The sequence below is a fragment of the Platalea leucorodia genome (genome assembly GCF_965183815.1).
Source record: "Platalea leucorodia genome assembly, chromosome: 4".
Lineage (NCBI taxonomy): Eukaryota > Metazoa > Chordata > Aves > Pelecaniformes > Threskiornithidae > Platalea > Platalea leucorodia.
Genome location: NC_138826.1, coordinates 82,396,397 through 82,424,171, shown reverse-complemented (window position 1 = coordinate 82,424,171; position 27,775 = coordinate 82,396,397). Strand labels below are relative to the sequence as shown.

General features: G+C 38.0%; 1 protein-coding gene across 1 annotated transcript in view; it reads left to right on the top strand.

Moving 5' to 3' along the window:
• Positions 1–27,775, top strand: part of TMTC2 (transmembrane O-mannosyltransferase targeting cadherins 2) — a gene marked incomplete at its 5' end in the record, with an annotated part of 259,069 nt that overhangs the window by 83,365 nt on the left and 147,929 nt on the right. Inside the window, one exon of the mRNA XM_082308903.1 lies at positions 19,090–19,660. Within this exon, the coding sequence (XP_082165029.1) occupies positions 19,090–19,660 (571 nt within the window). The remainder of the gene's footprint in view (positions 1–19,089; positions 19,661–27,775) is intronic.

The window sequence follows — 27,775 nt, the reverse complement described above, 5'->3', positions numbered from 1 at the left end:
ATAGTCTTACTAAAATGAAGGCTTTTTCCTATAAATATTAAAAAAGTTACCATACCTGGTAACTCTCTGCAGAGTAAGGTGATAATAGGAGTGAATATCAAAGGCAGTTACATACTGTTTGTTTGGTTTTTTGTTTGTTTGGTTTTTTTTTTTGTTTAGATTTATTTCTGACCTCTTGGGCTGAGGAAGTCACTGTGTAATTTATCAGGGAAAGGTTTTCCGACACATAATTTCTTTTCCGTCTGAGCTCGTCTGTGACTCCTGCAGCCACTTCTCCCTCTGTTTCTAAAGGTGCACAGGAAAGCTATGAAGTGTAGCATCGTTTGGTTGACTAAAAGGAAGTTTATACATAGTTATTTCTGAATGGTTTTGCAAGGGAGGAAAATGGCATCTTCCCCCACTTTACTTAATTTTGCCCCTTTTAAGAGCAAGCTTTAGCTTCATGAGAGCCATCAGGAACCTAAGGGCTTATGCAGAATGTCTAAGTTGGGAAATTGTGCTCAGGGAAAGAAATATGTGCATCTGTGGCTGCATGCATGTGTGTGGCTTTTCTTTCAGACCAGCTAATTTCACTCAGTGGGGTAATCAAAGCTGAAAAAAGGAGGTGGAAACTTTCTTTTAAAAGTAAGTAATTTGAAGAAAAAAAAAAAATCCAAAACATTTGTTGGATGGAGTTTATCTTTCTGACAAGGACCGTCATATATTCGGAGAACTTAATGGATTTGTATTGAAATTTCTTTTTTTTTTTTTTTATCAGGGGGAAGTAATTGTATTAATTACTGTGTGATTCCCCCCCCCCAGCTTTAGTGATCCTACATTCTTAGATGGAAACGGGAGAACACAGAAGCCAAGAGAAAAAAAGGTGGAGGAGGGGGGAATGTCTTCTAATCTGATGTAGAACTGGAGAAATGTTAAAAGGTTTAGCTACTTAAAGCACAATAAGTCTGAAGTCTTACGGCAGCAAAATACTTGAGGTTCTGAAACTGTAATTCTCGAAATTACAGTGCTGAAAGCCAGTTTGTGCCATTATAGTATTGAATGTTGTTGTGCATGAAAGCATCACTTATAATAGAAAAATGTTACTGAATGTTAGATTCCTGCTGCTGCTGTAATTATCTTCCCTTAGATTATCTTTGTTTGGCTAGATGACTCTTAAAAAAAGAAAATCAGCCCATAAAGCATCATTCATATAAAACAAATTCTTTACAGGAATATTGGTCTTGAAATGCCTGAATTTTTATTTATATTTACCACTTTATCCCATGAGCTAAAGATCTCTTGGAAACATAATCAGTTGGACTTTTTCTCCTGAACACTAGTTTCTAGTGACTGTTAAGTTATTGTACCTTTCCCTAGAAATCAGAAATAAGATATTGGTGAATATTTCAGTTGTTTGGATTAAAAAAAAAAAAATCCCCAACAGATGCATTTAAGTTATTTTTTTCTGTAAGATAAGATCTCTTTTACTCTTAGAAAGAAGTTGACAGATTAGGCAGTGTTAATGGCAAAACAAGGAGATGTGAGTTTGCATCATAATATCCCCTTGGCAGTGAATATTAAAGTTCAAAAGATGATTTCTGTCATCTGACCGTAACCATGCTTCCAAAAGGGCTAAGTGGCTGCTTAAAAAATAAACCACGTCTGTTTATTGAGGTTGTTGAAAAGTGGTGATCTCTGTCTTTATGATTCTAGCTATTATGTCAGTTTTACTACTGCTAGCCCTGCAGAACAGGTACAGTCATGGGAGGCTGAACTGCTTCATACATCACCTAGAGAATTGCTAATGAAGTTCCAGCTGCCAAATTCTGCCTGCAAATTAAAAGCATAGCATGGTTTCACCTTGTTTATATGGCTATTTGATATTCTGCTTTGCCTTTTAATTCCTAATGAATCTGGTTGCTGCTCCAAAGCCTTACTCTTGTTTTTATGTTCAGCTCAAGATGGTTGTCCTGTACATTAATTTTGAGTGTTACTGTTTTGGGCACGGTAGATGTACTCCTATGCATGTCTTGTTGAGATCTTTAATGTTTAGCACTTTATTATATAAAATGTGACTGCAGTTGGAATTAGCCCACCAAACTTTGCCTCTAAGTCATCACAATATAAGCTTCAGAGGGGAACAGCTTGATTTGCAGATCCCTGGTTGATTTTGTGGAACTAACAATTGGAGAGTGGTAACTTTTTTTAGTGAGCACATTTGATCTGGATTGGAAGGCTATAAACCTAGAACCAAACAGTCATTTTCACATTTGCTTTTCCAAGAGGAAGCAGACTTTCATTTCTGGTTAAATGACACGTGATTAAACAACTGTGAGAGATGAGGGAATATGTCTATATCCAATTATGAATTCCTCTGTTTTATGAATAGGAGCTGCGATTGCAGCCACCAGTGTGGATTAGAACTTCCATTTCATAGCAGAAAACAGGCCATGCCTGAGGACCTGAAAAAGGGACATAAAGGGAGTTGTCATCAACGGGTAGCTGTATGTTTGTGGAACATGGGTTGCTCGAGGCGGTCATTCGTTTTTACCTAATTTCTGTCCCTGTTGGGCTCCAGCATGGGAAATCCTAACAGAAGGGCAAGAACGACGAAAGGTGTGTTAGACTGCTTTTAAAGAGAGACGCTATCATAACACAGGTGTTCTAGGAATGGAATCCAGCGGCTCCATGGGAGAAATAGGGGCAGACAGAAACTGGTTTCCCTGAATTGTAATTCTAGTTAAGAACCTCTTGGTCCTTTCCCATCTTGTCTTTCCTTCTCCCCCCAAATTAGTCTTGTGTTTGATGAAGGGAATGAATGAGGTTTGAGTGATTCAGGATTAGTTCTGGGATCAGGGATTTCACTGTTCAAGGAGGGTGGGAACTAAGCAGTGGGTGGGTTCTGCCCTGGTCCAGCCTGATGAGAACATGCAAGATTCATTGCATTTGTGCTGTTCTCCAGAATTAAGACTCTCCATTAGAAAGACTGTAACAAAAATCTTCTCCTGCTTTCCCTTCCTGGCCTCAGCTGATAAAATGAGTACCAAAGTGGTGCTAGGTAGCTCTTTGTTCACAAGAGCTAAAAGCACCTGGTTTTAGGAAATCGGTTGCAATACAATAAGGATTTCACTTTTCTATGAGGAGCTTCTTAATATATGATCTAATTAATCATAATAACCTCTGACTTCTTTCTCTCTGCAATATAGAGCTTTGCACCATCTTTTTCACTGTAAATCCATACCTGTAAAAATACTTCAAATATTATTACTGGTAAGTGCATTGTTCTTTCTGAGTTGTTGCAACTTCTCTACTGGAATATTTCTGGCTATATTCAGAGAAGAGTTTATCCACTTAAGCAAGGATTTTTATGTATTGATGTGAAGTAGGCAAGCCATTGAAATGCATACACAAAATATGTAGAAAGAATACTTGTACAATATTACCTTTAGAGAGAGATCTTTCTGTATTTGTGAGAGTTTCAGAAGTGTTGGGGAGACGTGACAATATTTGAATGCTCTATTTATTTTTGCTATAAAATCACTCTCCTAAAACCAAGGACTAATTTATGGGTATATCAACACCAATGACCAACTTCCTTTGTCTTCTTTCCAATCACAGATATGTGGGAGTATATGCTTAGACCTGATCTGAATGGCAGGGATAAAAAGGGCTCTGGATTTAAAAGTTCATTTGTACAGGAGTTTGTACATCACACCAATGAAGTTCTTCATGTGCCACAACTGAAAAAAAAAAATAATCCATGCTTATAATTTCCAAGTAGAAAAAAAAACCAGAAGCCTAAAACTAAAAAGCTTAATTATGATTAATTGAAAAGGTTTTCTGCAGAAGCTAGTGGCAGTGATTTGCATAAATTCTCATTAAGGTGAATAATATATTTTCTTCAAGATCCATTAAACAAGCTTTAATCAGTTGAGCTTGAAAAACATCACCATGAAACTTCAGTTTAAAAGTCATTATACAGCATCTAAAATAAGTTCTGAAAAATCACAGGAACGTATCCAAGAGACATCAGCATCCTTCAGACAGTAAGAATCCATGTAATAAATACCAAGAGGAAGGGTGGATTGTTGTTCCTGGCTTTAAGTTAATTCCACAAAGACAAAACATGCTTGGTGGGAAGGAAGCCTTGTGTCGCCAGCACAGTGGGGTGTTGTACCGGAGTGAGGTATCTGCAAACTACTTTTTCTGCTAGTTTCAAGAAGAGAACATGATGAACTGGCAGGTATGCTACAAGCTGCAGTACCTACTACCTCTGCCTTACGTAGTGGATACCCTACTGCAGGTTTGTGGTTTTGTTTCTTTTTGGTTTTTTCCTTTTTTAAACACTTAAGCTGAGCTGGCCATTAAAACATTTATTTATGTATGCAACCTAAACATTTTTGTATATTTCTATCCACTTTTCAGGATTAATTCAGAAGCAGTCTTTCAAATCACAGGTTTTAACTGGTTGGATGCATTGCCTTTACCCTGCGTTTAATGACAATTTTCTTTCTGAGTTAGTCCATTTGGTGATAGGAGCTGTGTGAAATTCAGTTTAAAGCAACCATTATCTTGTTTTAGCAATCTTTTGGGTACCAGGAAAGGTGGAGTGGCAGAACTCAGTTTCTGCTGTTCTTGGCAATGCTTTCTTCTCTTTATTTAAGGCCATAAAGAAATTAGCACTTTAAAAAAATATTCTACAAATAAATAATAATTCTGTTTTATTAATTGATTTTTATTATTGCTGAGAGGTACACTGGATTCCTTCCTTGGCATTTAGTGAGCAGTCATGCTTTTGTACCCTTTTCTGTTGCAGGAGCCAAATTTAAAGCTTTAGATGTTGGCACTGAATCAACTTTCTAAAGCAGCAGTTCCTAAATTGCAGTGTATGTATATACACATTGTATAATTTATGACTGTTCAAAGTGGTAGTTGGCCAGGCTGGAACTGGTACCACTGGAATTGGTACCTGCCAACCTTTATTGTGGTACCTGGTCAAAGAGAAAAATCATCCGGATTTGCTCCCTGTTCTGGAACATTTTGCTTGCTACTTTCTTTTTTTCAGTGTTTACAGTGTAAAATATAGAGACGGGGCCATGAATTTCAGGATGGATCAGGATGACTACTATTAGTGCTTTCTAAAAACTTTGTTCTCTTTATCAGTTTAACACTTCCTGTCTTTGAGAGAGACCTTTTATGGTAAAAAGTAGTACAACTGGCAAGAAAATAGAGCAGTAAATATAGCTTTCGTGTTATGTATGCTAGCAAGTTTGACTCATATTTTCCTCTGTTCATCATTAGGCATAGCATTTTTTCCTTGTGAATTTGTCTTATTCGAGAGAGCTCAGCTGTACAGGTAGAAATAGGATACACTAATGTTTTCTTGTATTATGGAAACCTCCCTCAATTTAAAAAAAAAAAAAAAAGTTTGAAGCTTCTGAATGAAAATGTAATTCATGATTACTTCTGCGGCTCTGGAGCCCAGATAGAGAAACTGATTGTTTATTTAGTAGCAGGGTGTCCTTAAGACTACTGGCAAATGCCAGTTATTTTTGAATGTTCAAATCAGAATTTTACTAATGTCCTCACATCATTGTGGTATTCATGATTATATGAGTTAGCTGTTACAGCTTCTTTTTGTGATCCTGTAGAAGAAAGGGAAAAAGAGGTTCTTCATTTTCTAAAAAAATTTATTTTACGGTATGGTGACCTGAAGTACTTTCTTTGTTTTCTGATAATTATCACCATTATTATTTTATTACAATGGACAGTTTGTGTTTTAGTGTGTATTTCTTTTGGCTTTGTAACAGCGTTTAGGTTCTTTATCTTCTTATTGTAATTAAACTGCACCCAAAATGTTGCATGACTCATCTGTAGAGGAAAATGTATATTAAAATATCTCCAGATAAACTCTGTTTTGATGTTTTTTCCCTGTTGCTTCAATTTTTGATGCTTTTACATCTTGTTTAAAGAGCTAGTATCCCAAAGCTGACTGGTGTATGCTAAGATTCGGCTGAACAGTTCCTTTAAATATTATGGGAGGTCTATAAGTGATGGGTGGCCCAAAACCCAAAGTCACCATTCTATTCAAATAAACACACAGAAAGTATGTGCAAGACCTTTAACTCTTACAGGAGCTTGGCTGTGTGCCATGCTTCTGACTTAATGGAATGGCTGATTTCAGGGTTGCCTGGGGCCACAACCACAAATAAGCATATATATCTCTGAGGTCATTGAAACCAATTTTATTATTTTCTTAGCTATTGGAAATAAGTCACCTGGCTTGATTTATACGTAAAATTCCAGAACATCAGCCCACAGAAGTGACCTTTAATTTAAAGCTTTCATCTGTTTTGTTGGCCTGTAACATTGGCCTGTAATATTAAAATAACAGCAGCTTGTGTCTCTAGAAATACTATTTTATCTTTCTCGGTAGCTGGTGGCTAAGTATTCGCTGTAAGTTTGGGATTCAAGTGGAATGTCTTCATGTGAAATGATCCTCATAGTCAGCACTGCTGCACTTGCCAGTTAGACCCAGTTCAATTTCCAGAGGTGGGACTTCAAACTCCCAGCGAGTTTGAAAATGTGATGGTGAGGTTTTGGGTTTCCTGTGGGCTCCCAGTGCCTCTCATGAGCCAGGAGCTGCCTCTGTTCCACAGGGATTTCTACAGGCTTTTATCCTGCAAGGCTAGAATTAAGAAGTAACTAGAGGGGGTGATGAAGTTGATTTGAATGAGGTAAGTATGGCTGATTACATACAACATCTGGGCAAATTTTTCTAAAATAATTGGATAGCTGTATCTTACTATCTCAGTTTTTTCCCAGATTTCATGAAAAGAACATGGCAGTCTACGCTGAAATCTTCATACGCCTTCAGTGCTACATTGTCTTAGTGAATGGGATGTGTAGGTTGGATAGCTGTATTATTTATTAGCTATATGTCATAATTCCTTTCTCAGTGTCTTTCTGCGTACCACAACGTGTTAGGAACCTGGGAAATTTATGATGCATACACAGCATTGTATTATTCCAAACAACTAATTTCCTGTGGTGAGAAAATAAATCTTGAATTCCTGATTACTTTGTAGCAAGATGAATATAAAGCCCTAGAAAAAGAAGTAAGTCTTGTAGAGCAGAAACTGCTTATTCCTTATGTTACTCTAGGTTGATTTTATTATGCAGAAATAAATACATCCTGCTGTTTTATATGGTCTGGCAAACTATAATTTTCTTCATTAAACTTTCAGTGGCTTGTAATGCCATGGGAGACAGCAAAGAGGGAGCCTGAACTCTGAAGAAGTAACCTTCCCCAGCTTTGTAGGTAATAGGTATGCGCTGTAGTTTATGTAAAGATTCAAATGGACTGTTGCTCTTCAGAAAAAAAAATAAGGCATTACAATACTCTTTCTTCAATGAGATGTATATATATATATCTCTCATATATATATATGATATATATATATATATAAAAAACACATGTAGATCCCTAGTAGAAAACAGACTGTTCAAGCTCAGGCATGTGAAGCTGAAGCTTCTCTCCAAGGTGAAATTCTGTATTTCTTCTGTCCTTATGTGAGAAGCTGAGATATTTGAAGAGAATACATTTGCCTTGTCAACAAATGCAACAACATGGTACCCACTGTTTTTCTGTTTGAAGTCTGAAAGTGCTGACTGACCTCTCCAAGCAGTCTGTTCTCTGGCTTCTTTGGGTCACCTTCATTGCCCTGAGTTGCATGTGTTTCTCTTAATCTACCCATGATTTTTTTCCCCCATATTTGAAGTTTCTTCTTACTGTGATCTCAACCAGTCTTTCTACTTTGAACAGAAAAGGCAAAATTATCACTGTCCATTCCACTGTGCTGGAATTTTGAGATGACTTACAATTTCTGTCTTAATAAAATACTTACACATTAATTGTTTCCCCACAAACCGTTTCTGTGTTTGATGTAGACTACTGAAAGAAGCAAACTGTTCACTTTTTTAAAGGTTTCAGTAGTTTTTGTAAAGCTTTGTGTTCAATCAGCTCTCCTCTACAGGTCTGTTTAGGCAGAACTTATAGTTGTTGTTGTCTAAAGGCCAGAGTTATGAAATACCATAACCTTTTGTGGCGCTTGGGTTCCTCAGCTGCCAGGAAAAACGCAGTCCTCTGTTGTGTGGCTGTCAAGGATGGTTAGACTTAAGTGTTCCAGTAGGGAAGTTAAGCCTAGCAGGTAAATATTGGTTTGATCTTCCAGCAGATCTTCAGACCTTCATTTTTTAGAAGGATACTACTTAAGAAAGTTAAACCTGCTTAAAAAAAAAAAAAAATAAAATGGCACGCAAATCACTAGTGGAAAAAAGTGCAAGCGGTTGGCTAGCATAGAATTGGAGAGCCTTGAAAGTCTGGCACTGTTTCAGTTCAACACTAGCTGCTTTTTGTAGTTCAGCTTGACTTGACTTAGCTGTGATGGTATTGTCAGGAAGGTTGATCAGGTACGTGATTCTGGTAATGACTTTAGTTTACCTGAATTGCTATCTGAGACCTTTTTTACTTACTGCCTGCCTCCCAACAGCTGCCTTAAAACATAGAAAGGCATGGTTTCTGGTTGTTTTGTTTTTATGTTTGGAAGTCTAAAAAGTCTACTGAAAGGCTATAAAAGCTTATGCCAATTGCAGTTGATTATAAAACCCTACTGGTTTCAGTGACATAAATTGGAGGTTATTCCAGTACTAATGTGGATTAACGCTAATGTAGCAGAAATCAGAATTTGTTCCTGTGTGTTTTGATAACATAATTCAACTAATTTGACATTTCCTGGCATTTTAGCTCAATCTTTGACAGCATCCAGTGAAATCCTCGAGAGTATGCTTGGTGCGGACTTGCACAGAATGGCAACTATTAAGCCCATATTTTCTTTCACAAAATAACTGTGATAAGCTATTGAGGCACAAAGATGAAAGAAATCAGTAAAACTAATTTCAGCCTTTTTCAGTAGGATTAACACCTTCCAAATGGGTGGGTGCCAGTCTGCTCTATTAAAATACGTTTATGAAGGGCATCCCACAGTGCTCCTGTAAAGAAGTTGGAGAGCTGGAAACAGCATAGTTCATTCAGCCAGGACTATGCTGAACACTTTGTTCACTAGAAGTCATTACACATCTTTGTGGGACCAAATATTGTTTTTAATTATCCGGATTGTTTTACTTTTTGGTAGAATTTAATTTTCATAAAAAATGATTTTTACATAAGTCTGTAGCAAGGTCCATTTTTTTTCCTGAAAAAACAAACAAACAAAAAACAAAAACAAAAACAAAAAAAACCCTGCTTCCAGGAATTTGTCTGACATGTTTGTGGCACGGCCTGAGAATAAAGGCTAACTCTGACCATCACAAATGCTTTCTAGCCAGATTTTAGCCCCTCTATATATTCTGTAGGAATTTTGCTTAATAAGAATCTGAGAAGGAAAAGTGCTGTGCTATTTTTTAATTTGGAATCCTCTGAGAAGATACTTTAAATATTTTGGTCGATTCACTGGTGAGTAAACTATCATCACAGAGATATGTAAGCCTTGAGTTTTATCTCAAGTATATGTTAACATTTGCTGCTTTTTCCATCAAGTCAAGCTTGCTTTCTTTTGTGTGTTTTCTGGGCTTTCTGTTCCTCAGACTGTTTCACTGAAATGGCAGTACATCATCTTTGGTTCACGATTGTGTAGCTAGACTTTGGACCTGACTCAGAATAAATTAATTTTTTTAATCCTCATGGAGGATTCCCTTGCCCTCCTAATATTATTTAATATCTGGCTATAAATAGGGCTATGACCACGATCACATGTGACTGCATATCAGAGAAGTTGGTAAACTAGACTAGGAAGATGGTGATGATTTTGAAGATCAGTGGCATCTCTGTGGTTCCTTAGACCAGACTGATTTCAGGAAAGAAATATTTTAAGCACTGTGTTTTCACTTACCCCTTTATTTGGAAGTTGCTGTCTAAAAATGGTACCTTTTGTAATGTGTTAAGTTAATATATTTGTGGGAAATCTTTCATGTACGTAGTTGGGCGGCTATTAAGGGTAGATATACTGCAAGGAAAAGATAGCCAGAAGTTCTAGTTTCTTGCTATACAAAATAATTTTTTAAGGCCTGAGCATGAATATTTGTAAGATACCAAAAAGTGCTTAAGCTAAATGGAAAATGCTTATTCTGTTAGCATGATCTGCTCAATCTGCTAGCATGATATCCTTCAGGTAGGAAAAGCGATGAGGGGTGTACAGCTGGTGTGTGCTGGAACATTGGTTTTGTGCATTTATGCATCTTATGGTGGGGCTGAAGGGAGGAAGAGACAGGAGAGTTTTGGGTGGGCACAAATTCCACAGCTGATAGTTTGTAGTGTGGCGGGGTCTGTGCTTGGCAGTTCTGTGGATAATGAAAGCCAGGGTGGGTCCGACTGCTCTCTGAATCACTTGGTTCTTACAGTGAAAAACACGAACGTGACCAATGATGGCTGGGTCTGGGATTGCTTCCCCCCGCCCACACCAATAAGGACATTTCTTCAGTATGAGTTCTAAAGCCAGTATAAAGATTAAATTGACCTCTGTGAATATGCATACACCAAATTGCTTTCACTAAATAGATTTTGAATAACACCTTTCAGTTAAACCAGTGAAACTTTAAGTTTAGACTAGACCTTGATTAATGAAGTTTTTTTTGGTGCTTAAATAAAAGGCTTGGAGAAAGGACCTTACACAAAATAACTTGATGATAACTTTTCTTTATCCTCCTCCCCACACCACCCCCCCCCCCCCAAAAAAAAACCAAACCCCAAACCAAAAAAAAAAAAAAAAAAAAACCAAAAAAACAAAAAGGAGAGTGTCTCTATGTTACATTGTGGTTCAGTAGTTTCTCCTCTATTCATTATTTCTATATTTGTATGTGTACGTGTTCCTGGCTATTCTCTTCAATGCTTCACTAAAAATAAAAGTCAGTGTGCTGCCTAAAAATTCTTTCAGGCTTTAAATTTAGAGTGCACAAGAGGCGTGGGTTTAGGCATAATTATGTACAATCTTCTTGAACTTTCTGAAAATGCTGTGTCAAAAAATAGATTGAATGGAAAAAAAAAAAGGAATTTTTAAAAAAATAAATTACTGAGCTTTTTTTTTTTGTTCAGTATAGTCTGCCACATACTGAAAAGAACAGAGAAGTGGATAGTTATGGGACTAATGTATGACTGATAAACTCTGTTCTGTAGTGGTACACTAAGTGTGCCTCTATTTTGAGATAATGACTTAAAATGTGTGTGTCTTGGAAAGGATTTATGTATATTCAGAAGGTGGCTTGTCAAAAAAAGTAGTTGAATATCCATACTATTAATCTGGTTAAGAAACTCAGCATGTCTACTCTAACTACTGTATTCTCAAGCCTTAAAATTTCTGTCCTTGTACTGTTGTGAGTTGCTGCATGGTGAAATGGCAAAAATTATTTATGTTTTATTTTTTCAAAGGCAAGTGGGGAAGAGAAGTAGTACAGTGCCATATTCTACTGCAGAACAGTAAATCTAATAAGGCCTGCTGGGCCCACTTTTATCATCTAAAATAGATTTGAAAAGGGCAGCAGAGGTTCCAACTATGAATTCTGACCATGCTTCAAAAGCTGGTATTACATATATATATATATATAAATAAAATATATATATATATAAATAAAATATATATATATAAAAATAAAATAAACAAATCATGAGTTATTGCCAGGCAGTAGTTTGGCACTGAAGAATATTTTAAAGAATAACTTTGAATGTGTATTTGAAAGAATATGTTATCAGGTAAATACAAAGTATCTTGAAGTCTTAAAGGAAGAGAATTAGCAATTTTGTGTTGTATGGTATAGTTGGGAGAGAAGCTAGCTTATGACACAGCTGTGAGAACAACAGAAACCATTTTCAGCTTTAGGAATGTAAGTATTTTTTCAATAAATGTTTTTTCACAGACCAACTTTACGTGCTGCGGTGAAGAAACTCACGGAGCAGACACAAAGACAGGACCCCTTCTTCTCCCTCTGTTTTTATCTACTCCCTCTTGAGAGGAAACTGATGGTATCCCATTGTTCAGCATCAGAAAATATTAATTACTTCTCTCATTTCCCTCCAGCGTGCATTTTTTACCTGTGCATGAATAATCTATGCCAGTACCATGCTAGGCAGTTAGTATTAATTAGGGTTTCAAATTTCACATAGTCCATCTTTTAGTGTTTGTTATGCCAAGCTAAAGCTTAAACTGAGAGGGAGCGAGGTGCATTTAGGGTTAATATTAAGGCCAGATTCTTTCAGCATATGACGGCACACTTAGAAATGAAAAGGCTTGTACTATGGAGAATGATAGATTTCAAAGCCTTTATAGATAGATAGCTTTTGAAATATTTATGTTCTGTGTGGAAAAGATTTTTTTTTCAGGCCATCTCAACCTTCTTGTAACCAAAATGTTTTGAACTTTTCGTTACTTAAAGTTTTCAAAGTTCTTTTAGTCAATAAGAAAATCAATACATGCAATACTTCAGTGTAGTTAAGGCAGTGCCCAACAGAATTCAGTGTTATATGTAACTACTGCCATTGCTTCCTTCTTGCGAGTAACACCGTGCATCTTCAGTCGCAAAGGTACAAAGTCTAGAAGTCTGCAGCTGATGGGCTGCTGAATTGTAGCCTGCTGGTGGATGAAGTCAAACCACAGCCGATGGAGTTGTTCGTGGAAATAAACAAGGAACAAGTTACCTTGCTTAGATGTCTTTTTTTCCTATTGCATTCTGCAAATTTCTGTTGCTTATTTTAAAAGACCAATTCCTTTAAAAGACATTGTGCAGCTTAGAAAAATCTTAGAAAGCCTCTATGTCTTTATACTGTGGTACAAGACCATAACCTTTCTCTGTGATTTTGTTGTTTGTTTTCTGGAGGTTTTTTTTTGGTTGATTTCTCTGTGTCTTCATTTTTGGCAGTGGTTGCAGTCATGTGAGGGTAGAGTTATAGTTGACTCATCCATCTTTCCCTTCTGCTTATATCTAATTCAGGAAAGTCTCACCCAAGAAAGTTTTGAGTAAAACACTACTTACAGTCCCGTTACTTGCAGTTCCTCTTTGTTCTGGTGCTAAACAGAAGTTGACTATGAAATTACTGCTATAGGACAGTAATAGTCTGAAATCTATAAATAATATTATCATTTGTTAATATATTCTCCTGAGGCCCTATACTAACTATGTATTCAGTTAATAGGTTTCACTAGCAGTTAGATGAGATAGGAATATTAAAAATATCTGTTGTCTTCAATGTTTGAGCTCCGAGTTTGATGCGTTCAGGTATTTCTATACAGTTAGAAAAGGACAGTACTATTGGCAGAAGTTAACTAGGCACTAGTTTACTAGAACTTTATTTCCCTTTTGTGATACTAGGTTTTCCTTTAATTAATTCAAAACATGATTTGAACTTAGGTGTTTTCCTTCAATCTGTTTGGTACCTGTAGTTCTATTCTCAGAGCCTAGCCAGCAACTCAAGATCTTGTATATCACTTAGCTAGTTGTTACCCAGTATTTCCCATCTGAAAACAGCTGAGTTATTAGCTGTTCCTTAGAGATTCACCTAAGAAAATTTGTTCTTAAGAGAAACTGAAAGCTGCCACTTGAAACCCAGAGGATGCACAGAATTTGGTCTCCTGCAGGTGTCCCTAGTTGATATACAATATAGAAATCTTTTTTTGAGAAGTGGCATGGGTAAAACTTTCTTACGTGCTGGATTTGTAGATAAATTCCACTTTTACAGCTATTGAGAAGCAATGAACTTTAGTGTAGAATATATAAGGCATAATTGCCACCAGAAATCTAGCAGAATGGCAAATAGTTCCCTTGAGTCTATAATTAAACATTTAAATGAATGAGTTTTCATGTACTTATGCTTATTACTTTCTAAAGACATCTCTGTACTAGATAGGATACTATCAATACAGTCTACATGTATATTGTAGTCTCTGTGCAAGTATGAGAATTGTGTGAAGTATGACAAGCTCTACTTGCCTGCTTTCTGATTATGCACCTGCCTAACAGATAGCCTGTAAGTAGTTTGGAGGAGTAGACTCAGCTGCTGTATGTTCTGGGGACGTGAAGCTGTTTGTTCTCCAAAAAGTTGGCGCTCTCTGTGTTTTCAGGCTTGTTGTCTGTACAAGTAACATACAATCTTGAAAGCATCCTTAGGATGACTCGTTAAGATCCCCTGTAAAAATACTCTAGGGTGCTTTCCCGTTGCTGTTTATGAAAAAGGAGTAAATGAAAAATATTCTAAAATGATCTTGAGGAAAAACAATGGAGAACCTCCAAGCAGAGACTTGCCAGTCCATCACTGTCTATCTGTTTTATGTGAGAGAGGGTTGGTCAATGGCTTCCTGTGTGCACATTTGGGAGTTCTCCTTTTTCTTTAAAATATGTTCTCTACTTCAAATGCTGATGTTCATTTTCAGCATATGGGGACCATTAGCAATATTGAAGCTGGACATATGGCTTAATGCGTTAAATCACTTTAGAATGTCGCATCTGTTTTTTTACCCTGGTGTTAACACCTGGATCAGTTTAGCACTAGCGCAGAAGTTTGGGACATATAGCTGTTAATTTTAAAAACATCTGGGATTTTTTTGTATGTGTATGCATGTATATGTGCATGTGTGAACTGCTGGTTCTCTGGCATTTTTGAGTTTGATGAAAAAAATCTTACTGAATTGCGGTCAAGGTGTGTACTGATCTAGGCAAATAAGCGGTTTATGGCAGGAGGCAGAAGGATTCTTTCAAGTGGGTTAGAAATTATGATTTTGCCTTTACAGCTTTTGTCTTTCTTCAGACTTCCATTTTTGAAGAATTGATCACTGACTCTGATTCCTTCCCCCCCCCCCCTTAAACCCATCCATTTGTTGTACACTGAATAAGATATCCCGCTCTCCTGGGATGCGTGAAATGGGCAGGCATTAAAATTTGAAGAAAGCAAGTTCCCTGACTGAGTCTGCAAACCTTATCTGAGGCTGCTTGAAAGTAAAAATGCCAATTGTGTTGGAGCTTTGAAAAATGACTTTCCCTGGTGACCCGCTGCCTTTTAGCGAGAGCAGAGTTTATGGCTCTGTTTAAGAGTGATGAGTGCAGTTGGAGAGTTTCTCTTGTTATGCCCATTAGCAAGATTGGACTAATCTGCAGGATGTAACCTGAAGGTAAACTGTGAGTGAAGGAGAAGACAAGGCTAATAAGGCATTTTGTAGTTTCCTTTATCCCAGAGTCTTTCCTGGAGCCAGCAATTAATATTATTTTCTATCTGTGGAGAGCCCGGGTTGCTGCCAGCGCAGGCGGGAGGCTTTACAAAGGACACGTCAGCACTACCTGCCAGGCCGTGAAGAGGGACTGCTTTCAAAATCGCTGTTGAAATCAGTGACTAAGCATCAATACTGCAGCAGAGTTAACAGCTTGTTAATTTAGTAATTAAAGAAAAACAAGGCCTTGCCCCATCCAGGAGCAGGGCAGTCAGGGGGGCACTGGGGGGCAGCCCCAGCCCTGGGCGTCAGGCACCTCCCTGGGGCCGAGGCCAGGCCGGGATGTGGGCCTGCGGGTGGGCCCGGCTCAGCATGGCCCATGGCCGGGCACGGGGGAGCTGGAGACCAACCCTGCTGCCAGTCGCTGGGGCAGGGGCTGATGGCCCTGGGGGGCTGACGTGGGGTCCTGGGCCGTGGGCAGGGTGGGGGGAGCCTGTGAAGAGAGGTCTGGGCTGTCGAGGCTTATTAGTGCCCTCAGGGTCCTGACATGAGCAATTCAGTACCATTTATTTTTATTCTTCTATTTTAGTAGACACAAAGCTTGTGTTTCCCTCCCTTTCACCAAGATAAACATTTAATGTCATGTTTTTCTTGTCAGTGCGGTTACACAGCCAGGCTGGGAATACAGACGGGCACAGCTTGGCTGGTTATGCGTGGGCTGGACTCAGCCCACTGCCTTTTTCCATCTGACCCACAGTAATGGTGTCCAGGGTGTTGTCCTTCGTGTTACTGAGACCTGTTTCACTATTACTTTTGAGGGCAAAATGACACAGAGCTGCCTGGCTCCAGTATCTCAGGTGCTTGTATTCCTGCATCTTCCTGCGCAGTCAAGTATAATGTTGGCCAAGTGTGTATTTTATTACATTTTTATAATGTGAAACAGAGTAGTTGTTGAATGTTAACAAGCAACCTATGCAAGACTTGGCGGCTTTGCTGAAGGACACCTAGCTTTGCTCTTGTATTAGGCTCTTCTAATATCCCAAAGCATTAGCTAGGCTTTTTTTTCTTTTACTTTCAAACATGTAGCAAAAAAATAACCATATGGAAAGAACTTTTAACTTTATTTCAAATTTTGACTAATAGAGAATACAACATTTGGCCTGACCGAACCACTGAGTAAGCTGACACTGGCAGCTTCTGTATTTTCTGTGCTGACTGGCAGGTACTAGAATCTGTTGCCTTTACATGCATGAGAAACTACGAGTATTTCAGAATTGCCTGCTGAAATCCGTACCAAATACAGGGTGATCAATACTGTATCTTCAAGGCTTCCTTTTAATTTTTTTTTTTTTTAATATGTACAGGACCGAACAGGAAAGGATCAGAGTTGCAGCAAGTTTGTTGCTAAGGCTGTAAATAAAATTTGACTCAATTAAGGCTGTAAATAAAATTTGACTCAATTAATGCTTTCAGAATGTGCAATATGTTTCTTTATGATTTGGAGAAAAGCAGTTTACTTTTGGTGGAGAATAGTCCAATAGGAGTATGTGCAGTGTGACAGTGACGGGTGTGACAGGTGTTCACTTCAGGGAGAGGGCTGGTCTCTTTTCTTAACAAGTGTAGCAGTGTAGTGTGGAGTTGTTTTATACATGTGTACTGAGAGCTGCGCTTCCGTGGTTGTGTGTGTTTGGTTGTTTTTTTGTTTTGTTTTTTTTTTAAAGCAGTTACATGGCTTCAAGTATTGGAAATGGCCATATTTGCAAAAGATATAATAAAATGTACTATTTCCTGGGAACGGCCTGCGCACCATGTAGGCTCTTTGTAGCAGAATGCTCTGCCTCAGGGGAGGGCAGTTGTGCTGGCAATAATACTGCCACTTAGTTCTTCAGTATTTCCCCAAGAAAAGAACACTTTTGCAGTTCAAGGTTTCAGCTCTGAATCCTGACATCTGATAGCCATTCTTAGCTATGCTCCCTGTTTGGGAGTCTGTAGTCTAAGATATTACGTTTTTCTCAGAGAGAGGACTCTCTCTAGCCTAACACCTGCTTTATTCTTGCTGAATTCCTAGTTTTCTTATGATGAGTCTGAGACTGATACTACAAACTGAAATCACAAACAGAGGACTTAGATTTCAGGGAAGGACTACACTGAAGGACAAGATAAATAATGTGAAAACAAAGATCTTGTTTTCTTCCAATGTTCTTTTGTGACTGGACTAAAATGAGAAAAATGTGTGTGGGGTTGGGAAAACAAATACAAGCAACCTGATCCACTGCATAAGCAGAAGTCAAAATGAAAATTTTCAAGTATTCTAGAAAGTATCATCAGATCTTTAAAGGATTTAAGCTGACCTCTCTATAACCTCCATATGTGCAGAGACAAAAGGACATGCCGAGAGGAAGCATGTCTGAAAGCATTACAGCAATGTGCTCCGGACAATGAAAATGCTGAGCTGCATGGTATTTAGAGTATTTGCATGGAGATTCTGTGGCATAGTGTATCAGCATTTGAGCATTTTTCTTTAAAGAACAAGACAACGTTCCCGAAACTAATACCATGAAAAAATGGGATTTGGATACAGTTTGCAAGGGACTTGTTTATTGGGGGTGAGAATGTGAGGGGAGTCTTGGAGTATGAGTTGGAGTAGTGCGTTTCCAACGCAGGCCTGAGTTTGACACCAATTTTCTTTCTTCCTCATCTGAATTGAAAAATTGTTAATTATGGGAAGATATTTTTTGGAAAGGCAGGAGGAGGGAATGAGTAAAGAATTCGATATAAATCATCTCTCATTTAATGTTTTTAATAGAAGAGTCTTGAGCTGGCTGGATTCTTAATTACACTGTTAAAATAAATGCTAAATGAATTAAGCTCAGTAGTAACAACAATGCATCTTTAAAGAATTGCTTAAATACAACTTTGGTTATCAAGGCAAGTAACTAATTAAATTCTAGTCATCTTTTTGCCCTAAGCAGGTCTCACACCTTCTCCCACAGCATAAATTTTAAATGCAAATGATTTGATTTGTACAAACATTATCGGGGACAGATTTTTACAATACTGAATTAGACATGGAGACTGCTAATGCCTGGCACCAGTCCTTGCCAGGGTGGTTGGAAACCTAAATGCTGAAAGCTACAGCATTTTTTTTTTTTACCAATCAAACTTACACAGACTTGAATTTTATACGCTTATACAACCTAAAAATGTTTTTACCTCACTTGTAAATATAAGAAATTTAAAGAGAAGGTGTATTTTAATCTGTAAAATAGTCCGCTGTCTGCCTCCAGCAAGGTGTTAGCAGAAAAAGTTTTCAGTCAAAATATGTACGAGACTGTTGTGGGAGTGCCCCGCACAGCACCAGAGATTTGCATGCTCCTACCCATGTCTGTATTTATTGTTCATCCATGTCAGTGAGAGTCATTCCAACATCTAAATTAAAATTTCAATATAAAAGGCCAGTTAGGGTTTTAGTTCTGAATTACTGGAGGATCAGTTGTTTCAACAATAATGTTTGTCAGTTTTTCATATTTCTTTTACATTTTAATTATAACTCATCAAATCTTAACCGATTACTCCTGGGTTAGATTCAGAAGAATGTCACTGAAGGGTGTTTTAATTTAATGGAAGCAGCATAACATCTGTTTCTAATATTTTAAAAGCCAATTTATATGGAAATTTTGCTTTATTGAGAAGTCAATAGATATGTGGTTTTCTAACTCCTCCTGTAAAAATTCAAAACTTGAATTAAAGCAGCACCAAAGCAATGCCATTCTTTTTTGTGGTGGCAGTGTGATTGCATTTTCACAGCCTTTCATTTGTACCCTTTTCCTTCTGCTGAAATGAAGTTTTTATTTGTCTTTTGTAGTCGAGCTATCAAGACAAACCAGGACCTTCTACCCGAGACGCCGTGGACCCATATCTTCTACAATGACTTTTGGGGGACACTGCTCACTCACAGTGGCAGTCACAAGTCATACAGACCGCTCTGCACGCTCTCCTTCCGCATTAATCATGCTGTTGGAGGGATGGACCCGTGGGGCTACCACCTTGTAAATGTCCTGTTACATGCTGCAGTCACAGGCCTTTTCACAAACTTCTCCAGGATCCTGTTTGGGGATGGGTACTGGACCTTGATAGCAGGCCTGCTGTTTGCATCTCACCCGATCCATACGGAAGCTGTAGCGGGGATCGTAGGGAGGGCAGACATTGGAGCCTGCCTCTTCTTTCTGCTTTCCCTGATGTGTTACGTGAAGCACTGCTCTACCAGAGGTTCCTCACTGAGTACCTGGGGCTGGATCTTGGGAGCAGGGCTGTGTGCAGGATGCAGCATGCTGTGGAAGGAGCAAGGAGTGACTGTTCTGGCCGTTTCAGCGGTGTACGATATCTTTGTATTTCATCGACTGAAAATGCATCAGATCATTCCTGCTTTATACAAGGTGAGTCTCCTTTTCTTTCCCATAAGCTATTTGTAAGGCACCAATCACTGTTAAACAGGTGCTAAATGAGTTTTCAAGTACACAATAATTCTTAGTAGTTTAGTCAACTCCCAAAAATAAGCACAGATGTCTAATGCTGAAGAAACATTTAAAGCAGTTTAGTATGGGGTTTTTACATTTTGTTTAAACAATGTGTTATTACCCATTGCTATTACTTGATGCTGGGGATGTATTTTTTTCAATTACTTTCCTTGCTTCTAGCAGCTCCCTCCTCATTCTGTTTACCGTTGAGCACTGGCTGCCTTTTGCAAAGAATTCATTCATGCTCTTATCCTCTTGTATCTTGCAAACTCAGCTTAGTTTGGTCGGCATGCAAGTGTGGCAGCTGATATCATCGACAGGCTCCCTGAGGCAAAGATAGAATTCTTATTCTAGTTTAACAGAGATGCATGGGACCTGGGTGCATGCCTTTGACATGTATTTTTTCTCCCCCTAGTAGGAGCTATGACTTAAATGTATTACTGCCTTAACAAAATAAATATGTCTCTTTTTTAACTTCTTGTCCAAGAACAAACAAGTAAAGTAAGCAAACAAGCCCACCAAAACTGCCTAACTTCCCTCTCCCCAAACCACGTGTATTTTAGTGGTACCCAGAAACCCCAACTGAAATCAAGACTCATTTACATCAGTTGCTCTACAAATGAGTAAGCTGAGTGTATGTAACTTTATTTTCAGTAAGATGGCTTTCTTTCAGAAAAATACTGACTTAACAAAAGCAAGATGGTTCATAGTGACGTGTGTTGTCACATTTTTCAGTGAGAGAGAACCAGGAAAAGCAACAAACCAAAATAAGACTTTGCAATTTCTCTCAAATGTGATTTTAAAATTTTGATTTCTTAAATGAATTGAAAATAAATTTTAGATTTTTATAAAGAAGTGATGATTTCTGCTTGTAGAGTATAGAATACATAGTTGTAATATGCAAGGAAAATAGTCATATCAAAAAAACCCAAGTAGTCTCTGGTAGTTCCTTCACAAACTGCTGTGACATGTTGATTTAGTTATCATGCCCTTTTCTGACAAAACTGAAAAGAAAAGAATAATTTCTTTCTTTTTTTTTTTTTTTAACTCATATATATTTGAGTATATAAGACCTGTTGAATGCCAGTGGCCAAATACTGTATGTTACATTGTGCACCTAACACTGAGCGGAAAACAACAGTAAACTAATGAAGTTTTTTTTAAAAAAGTGCTTCAAGGAGTTTCGTTCATAACTCAAGTGTTAGCCTATCCTATAGAATTAAACAATGGTAGAAAGGTTCATATGGCACATACAAAATCCTGAACACCTTGTGCATAACTTCACACCAAATCTAAATTAGTGTTCTTCACAGCCTCTCCTTATTGCAGCCTGCAATGAACAAGATATAGTAACGGAGATAGGAAGTTTTTATCACAGTCAGTCATTGCTCAAAACCCAAACCTTTGCAGACATTTCTGGTGGGGAAAAGCTTTTTCTCCCCCCCCCCCCCCCCCTTTTTTTTTTCTGCTTCAGGGCCAGGGTAAAATTGGTCTAGAAGAGACCTAAGTGACACAGGTGAAATCCAAGCTTTCACATTCTAAGTCTATGAACACAAGGACTCTCTTTGTAGGTATGGAGCTCTACATTTGGACACTAGGCTTGTGCATTTTTTTTTTTCACTCCACATCAGACTTGTTGTCTTGGACAGCAAACTAGTGTCAGTGCCTCAATTTTTGTCCATATGATAGAAATAATAATCCTGTGCTTCAGAGATTACAAACCTTTAAGAAGATTGGATTCTAGCTGGAGGGAATTTTATGGGGAGGGACTGCAGTGAACGAAACCAGAAATATTTTGCTTAATATACCAGAAATGCATTTCACAATTTACTGAATTACTAGGCTACTGTTTCCTTGCACATCTGTTCAAGCTGTATGCCGCTAACCAAGTTTTACCTGAATGCTAGGGAAGCCTTTGTTCAGTCATTTAGTGATGAGGAGCTCAGCTGGGAGCTTCAGTTAAAAACTATCTTCAGGAAGCCTTCTTTTGTACTTTGTTTTACAAAAATAGTGCACAAATTACATAAATTTTTGTAAGAACATATCGTCCTGCAGGGCTTGGAATGCCAGGAATATCTTCATTAACGTAGCCTCTCACGAGAAGTGTTTCTCTTTGTGTACTGGCCTGTATACTTTTTTGTACTCTAGCTTTGCAAGGACTCTACCTTTAGCATCGCAGTTTCCTGTTCCTGAGCACTCCGTGGAAAGTAAAGGAGTGAAATACAAGCCTTTTGTAAGGATAATCACTGTAAATTAAAATTAATAGTAATAATAATAATAATAAAAACAATAAATAAATAATAAAAATAAATAAAGACAGGTGTCTCAAAGAGAAGCAAAGGTAGCACCTTAAAAGCAAATTAAAGCAAATGCTTCAGTCTTCTGGAGAGCTTCACACTGTATGATAAAAACATTTTAGGGCAATAAAAACATTATGATTTACATAAAAAAGGTACTGAAAGTAATTATTCTAGTGCATTGCCTTCTTTTTGGTCAGTATTATCCAAAACACTTTCTCACTGTGTTTATATTTCCTTTGATCTTCGAGTTTTACCCTTTCACATAAAATACTGTTTAGAGAATGTTCAGGTTAGTGAGACTGTCTCTGGCCTGCTTCATTCAAAGACTGGAAATTGTTTTCAGAGGATGCTGTTTAGTTGATATGGATGGATAATTTGAGAATGGACAATGCATTTGGAGTTAAGAAATTTGAGTTTTGATTGTAACATGTCTGACCAATGTTTGACAAGTCCTGACCATGAAGGCAAGTCAGATGCTGTCCTGTTGATTTGAAATTACTTTTTAGATTTATTTTCAAATAATTTCAAGATGATTATGCTGTAAGAGTGGCATTTTAAAGTGATATCCTGACTCTTCTGAAATCATTAGTAAGAACAGAGCTAAGTTTTCTTACTAAAAGCTTTGGGTTTAGTTTGGTTCTGTGTGTTTATACATAAAATGATAAAGACAAGTGTGTGTTTTTGTTTGTTTTGGTTTAGGTTTAAGTTTTGTATTTAAAATAATCAAAGTAAAAACCCAAATTACGTAGCCAACAGAATAATTTTTGCATTATGCAGAATTAAAGCACAGACTCAAACAAAAATGAAGAAAGCTTTGAACTCTGCATCTCTTTGGGATCATTTAGGTGTTGCCTTTTTCTTGCTGCTGCTTTGGCCTTAAATAAAATGTGTCCCTAGTAACAACTGACAAATTCTTTCTTCCTAGAACAAACTGTAAAATCCCCTTAAGCAAACGAAAATCAACTTTTGGATTAAGGTGTTGTTTGTTTTGTTTTTTTTTCCTTTAATGTTGTTACCTACACTTTTTCTTGCTTGAAAAGACATTCCTGCATAGCAAATTGCATGAGACCCAAGTAGCCATCTACAGATGAGTCATCCTGTGTTATCCAACTGGCCTGAGCATTTAAAAAAGTGGAGAAGGGTTTAAACCGAAACAAAAAACCCTCCCACCAAACCCACCCACCAAACCCACGAAAAAAAAAACCATCAGAGCACTCTATTAGAATGCCTGGACAATTAGAAAGAATTGTGTCCATTTACCTGTTCTGGAATTTGTGCTTTGTGTTTTCCCAATGTAAACACTGGGGGAGGGCAACCGGAGGAGGAAGGGGGGGGGGGGGGAGGGCGGGGGGCGGGGAAGACATCAAAAAGGGCAGTCCAGGAGAAACTTCACGGTCTTTTGTAGTGCATTAGAGGGGATAAGTGTAGAATGGAGCCAAGGAAGAAAGGAAAATAATTTTAAGAGGTGGTTAGCTTAAATCTGTACTAAATAAGTAAGCAGTAACGATATGAAATTCCATGCAGAATAAACAGCATGCCGCTGTAGCTTTGTAATAGAATGGTAGAAAGGAGCTACCCTTTTCAATCTACCTAATGTTAAGCTAAACCTTGTCCAGCTGAGCTGACACAACTGTTTCCTAGGCTGTGCTGCAAACTGGAACATAGAGGAAATGCAGGTAAAAAATACCCCTTAAAAAACCCCCCCAAATATCCCAGATATCTTTCTGGAAGTTATTTTAAACCTGAATCAATTCAGTGATATCCGGTCCTCATCACTGCCCTACAGACAGCTATACTGGCAAATACTGAGAAGAAAGCTGAGATGTGGGGGCAGAAACAAGGAGCGGAGAGCCAAGGATTTGGGGAGTGGGTGGTTAAGGACCTGGGCTGGCTTGCTGCCAGGCTATGGCTTTCAGCTTCTATAAGCCTTTTCAGAATATACCGCTGGGGAAACTGAGACATGATTAGTTATGTTTAAAGAAGAGTAAAACCACTCACTTTCTTCAGGATGGCCAGTGAAGGATAAGCTGGTAAAAGCAGCTTTAAAAATGCTCCAGTAGATGGTAGGAGAAGGCATTGGGGTGACAAGCCTGTTTTTTCCATTTTGTTCGTATCTTTAGGTTAAGTGTCCAGTAAATACAAAATGGTGGCTACTACACAAGACCAGTAGCTGTTGACTGGGCTCACACATATCATGTGAGTCCTCGTTTGTCACATCAAGTACATGACAGCATCCCAGTGCGATTTGAGTAGACTGGCAGGGCTTCTGAACAAGGCAGCTGCGGAGCAGACCACCAGCAGAACAGATGAATATTACCCCTTATTTAGAAGCTATTCTTATGCCCTTTAAAAACATATATAGTAGCTAGTTATTAAACTATCCAGCTCTTTTTCCCATCCTCTGCGTATTGGTTATTCAGTAGAACTTGGCTGCTGATTTTTTTCCTTTTGCCAAGTCTTGTATTCCTGTCTGCCTGTGATGCTCTCACTCTGGCTGGCAAAGTTGTCAGTCTGGACCCCGTTTCATTTGGTTAGCTCTATTTTATTCTGTCTGACTCGCTTTTGAAATGCATGCTGACAAGAATGTATTCGCTGTCTTTAAGTCAGCAGATTTTGATGGAAGTGTATTTATTGTGGTCATAAATGAGTTGTCTGAAATGAGAGCAATTAAAAAAAAAAAGTGGTGCTCTACTGGGGCAAAACATTCCTTATGGAAGAAAATTAGGCTTTTGTTTGATTTTTCAGCATTTTAGACCTTGAGTCATTTCCAGTGTAAGTTGCATAGCAGGTATGCAGATTGATTGAGTTGTCATGTATCATAGGTATCAGATGATTGTACCTGTCAGCAGCTAGGCTTGCACACACTAAACCACCCAAAGTGTAAGGGTGGGAGGGGGGAACCTGAATACAGGAGAGAGCTGTGATCAAGTCCGTAATTACAGAAAATATGCAAATTCAGAGGCCTAATTCTTTTGTATTTGCAGTCTCCAGCTTGAGAGCAGAACCATTAATCAACATTGCAGTACACAGTCTTCTGTCCAATTAGTAGTACAAAGCTAATATAAACCCTACTGTGCTGCTCTTTTTTTTTTTTTTTTTTTTTTTTTTTAAGTGGGAAAGGAGCTGGACAACATTAGCGGTCAAAAAGATGGGACAAATGCATTTAAAGCTCATTTTTAATATAATGGCAATGATAAAACATTTATTGCTCTGTGGTTTATGTGTACAAACTGCCTTACGGAAATAACTAAACCAGATATATGTTCCCCTAATGTTCTACTGCTACAGCATGGTAACATTTTACCAGATCAACATATTGTTAGTACAGGGGGTTTGTTGTACTAAAATAAGGAAACCTCTCTTTTCCCATCAGATATTTGATTAAAATCCCTGCCCTGGGAGGTCTGTTTCACATGTGGAATTAGTTATTGGTATCTATAGCTTAATGTGAACCACAAATTGGATTGCAGGATGCATTATCTAACCTTCTGTGCTATTATAACAGAACTGGTTTTGTAAAAAGCAATTTTATTGGAGGCCTATATTTTATTTAAGGTAATGATGTAAACCTGGGGCCTCCATGGATGACATGGTCAACCACCAAACCAAGTTTTGTAAAGCACTACTGTCTTTTATGGGCTTGGAACAGCCTTAGTTGTGGGTGACATGTATGATTCCTGCTCAAAATACAACTTGCTGGGTATTAGACAAAGCTACTGATTTTTGAGAACAGTCTAAACTTGAAATAAGCCACTTTCTGCATTCTTTGCTCTTTGAAGTTGCTACTTTTAGAACTATCGTGCTTTGGAAAGCAATTTCAAAATAAAATGCTGCTCTTGATTTAAATTTGCAGTTTTATCCTTCTCTTCTGAGGAGCTCTAAATTCTTAGCAATGCAGTAGTCAGTCCTGGTGGGTTTTTACCTCTTCTCAATCTTCTCTTTCTAGCCATTTTGCAGCAGTGTTTTATCACTATTTAAAATCTAGTTTGATGGTTTATTTTCTGCTTATTTTCTACAATCTAAGGAATTTTATTATGCTGGAATTTACCCACAGGCCTGGATATTTTGTCAGATCTGATTGGTAAGCTATTATTTTCTAAGTTATTTCTCTCAAACACTTGCGTGAGTATGGTCCAGCCTTAGTCCCCTGTCTTTGAAATGCAGTGTTTAGACTGCTAAGGCAGCAGCCACTCCCTCACAGGACAGACTTCATCCTTGGAGTCAGATATTTAGTAAACATACTTTTCCTTGAGACTACTTTTGTCCCCGTTAAAAATAATAAATAACTTACAGCTTCAAAACATGACCTGACCTCTTGCAGGTTCATTTTGTCTAACAAGAGCTGCATATTCAAGTGCACTAAGCTGTTAAATACTGCATTTGTGTGCTGTGTAACCTTTTGCATTTCAAGAGCTGAGGAAAAGATTGGGAGCTCCATTGCCAGCTGCGGCCCAGTTTGTTCCCTAGCTGTGATCTCTCATTCTGCGGTGGTCAGCTGGGGGTTAATTTTTCTGGCAGCTTTAAGCCTGTACAAAACTGTGGAAATGCTGAGACAAATGTGTCTGCATATACATGGCTAATATTTGCAGATGAGCCAGCCTGGTGCTTTTCTCTTCACTCTGCTGGATGGCAGCAGCATGAGGCCTGTATGGTCTTGACCATCGCTCCCCCTCCCCCTGGCAGATATTTCCGGGACAAAAGAAGCTTTTTGCAATTTAATTCTTTCTTGACGATTTCAAGTAGCTAATACTGCTGTTTCCTGTAGTTCCCACAGCTCCTTGCTGCTTTTCCTTTTGATCCTGAAATAAGAAAAGCAAGATTGGCCTCCACTGTCTTTCTTCTCAGAGATACTGATTTCCTGCAGGTCCCTGTGATGTCAGTGGAGTGGTACTGAATTGGACATCAATATGTATAAATAGCTGTTTTCTCCAGAAAATATTTTCATGGAGTGATTTAAACCACTGAAACAGATCATATATGACAGAAGTGCAGCATCCTAAGGCAAATTTAGCAAACGTATTTCTTTTTTAAAATGAGGAATCATATGATATCTTGCCAAAGTCACCGGCTTAAAATGAATTATATTTTAATATTAAATCTTTAATGTCTTTATTGGAATTGCTACTAAAATTGTCATTACTTTTATCTACCCACTTGAAATCTACAATAATATTTTGGAGAATATATTTGAGAATTCCTCTCTGGAAAGATGGAAAGGGCAAAGGCTTCTTTAATAAATGAGTAAGTAAATAAAAAAAAAGAAGCCTTTTTATATTTACAGAGACTGTGAAGACATGAAGAACCTTCAGTTTAACAGAGAGGTTAGTTTGCTAGAGAAAGGTTGTCACTGTCTTCAGTCTTGCATAAGATTTATACTGCATGGTAGCATGCAAAGTATGCTGTGTTCTTCTGTTCTTCCCTCTGGCTTAAAAGGGATCTCTTTTGAGGCACAGGGTGAAAAAGCTTCCAGGGGCTTTGCACAGTTGGTGTTAGCACTTATTTTTCATTCTGATGTTACATGCCAATTACTAACATCAAGAAGAGTGTTAATTTTTCATGGTATTGTTTAATTACAGGGTATTGGTGGGCTTGCTACTTGCCAGTTCACAAAACCTGTGCAAATAATATCAAGCTGACAATGTTACTCTCCTAGCTTTTAATGTTTTCAAAATATTTAATGAGTCAAGTGAAAGCACCAAACTTACCATAGGGTGTAACAACTGTTGTGTTTCAG